This window comes from Austrofundulus limnaeus, unplaced genomic scaffold (assembly GCF_001266775.1).
Source record: "Austrofundulus limnaeus strain Quisiro unplaced genomic scaffold, Austrofundulus_limnaeus-1.0 Scaffold928, whole genome shotgun sequence".
NCBI classification, from domain to species: Eukaryota; Metazoa; Chordata; class Actinopteri; order Cyprinodontiformes; family Rivulidae; genus Austrofundulus; species Austrofundulus limnaeus.
The window spans coordinates 121,992-123,303 of record NW_013953330.1 but is presented as its reverse complement, the minus strand read 5'-3'; the positions used below and the strand labels follow the sequence as shown (position 1 = coordinate 123,303).

The 1,312-nt window shown below is 35.2% G+C and overlaps 1 protein-coding gene and 1 non-coding gene across 2 annotated transcripts in view; one reads left to right on the top strand and one right to left on the bottom strand.

Annotated features, from left to right (window-relative positions):
• Positions 1–669: 669 nt before the first annotated feature.
• trnal-caa (transfer RNA leucine (anticodon CAA)) lies at positions 670–779 on the bottom strand. The gene is made up of 2 exons: positions 742–779; positions 670–715 (listed from the first exon to the last, which is right to left on the bottom strand). It is a non-coding gene; the product is annotated as a tRNA-Leu (tRNA).
• A 247-nt stretch (positions 780–1,026) lies between these two features.
• dhrs12 (dehydrogenase/reductase (SDR family) member 12) overlaps positions 1,027–1,312 on the top strand; it is a gene marked incomplete in the record, with an annotated part of 21,437 nt that continues 21,151 nt past the window's right edge. The window contains 1 exon segment of the mRNA XM_014029620.1: positions 1,027–1,143. Within this exon segment, the coding sequence (XP_013885074.1) occupies positions 1,088–1,143 (56 nt within the window).

The following is a 1,312-nucleotide window of genomic DNA, read 5'->3' as shown; positions in this document are numbered from 1 at the left end:
TCCAAACACAATTAAATTCACTCGATCCAGGAGACACAGTTTATAGGAAAGTATTTTTATCAGGATAGTATTTTTAAGTAATAACTCAGAATAAAATAGGAGTAACGACTTTCTACTTCTTACCTTTTAAAAAAATGTAGTGAGTAGAAAGTACAGATAATTACGGAAGAGGGTTAGGGCCACTTTTTAATTTTTCAGTGGCCCTAATCCTTTTCCATAGATAATTGTGTAAAACTGTAATGAGTAAAAAAGATACGCTGAAAAATAATTACTCAAGTAAAGTACAGATAACCAAAATTTCTACTTAAGTACAGTAAAGTATTTGTACTTAGTTACTTTACAGCTCTGCTTATGTGCAAGTTTGAACATTTCTTCTCTTATATTTCAATTCCTCCAACTTTTAAAGAAGGTATTAAAATTTTAATATTCAAAATGTGCTTTCATTAGCTCGGTTATGGCTTTCACAATAGTGTCAAACTTTATATTTTACTGGGAAGAAGCTTTTTGCTGACATGAAACTCTCACAGCTAAAAGTTCATTTTATCCTCAAATAGATCTGCAACGAATAATATGCCTCCATCAATCCAGTTACTTTTATATAAGCTTTCATGGCAGCTTCTTGAAAACACGAAATTAAAAAAGTGAGGTAATGAAAAGATACAAAAGGTTTGTCAGAAGTGGGATTCGAACCCACGCCTCCATTCGGAGACCAGAAGCCCCGCAGATCCGGGAAGGATTCACCTTGAGTCTGGCGCCTTAGACCACTCGGCCATCCTGACAACTGAGCWTTCCGTGTTGAAATACTAGTATACATGAAATACTAGTATTCACTGGTGTCAGTACTCTTTGTGTCTAAGTGTATGACTTGTATATTTATATTTTCTGTATTTATTTTTCGTTTTAAGATCCTCGCCAGGCAGATTAACTACTTTTAGTCCACAAAAACGAACAAATCATGTACAAGTTCCGCCAGGGGGTGCTGTTTGTGTTGGTTATGAAAGGCACTTCCGGTTTTAAGTCACGTGACTCTTCCTTACAAAACATAAACCGAGCTGTTCAGAGCAGCGGCAGCTACACGAGAGTTAAAATGACCTTTTATAGAAACACGGTTTGGTTTATGAAAGGACTCCAGGAGTACACAAAGTAAGTATGTTGTTGTTTTGATGTGATCAGTTGTGTTTTTGTGGTTTATGCAACATTTACAGATCAACAATCAGATAAGTGATAACATTAGGTCAACATTATATGTAACAGGGACACTTTCATTCTTAGGTGTGTTGCTTTTAAAACGTTTGGTATTGTTATTAGTTTT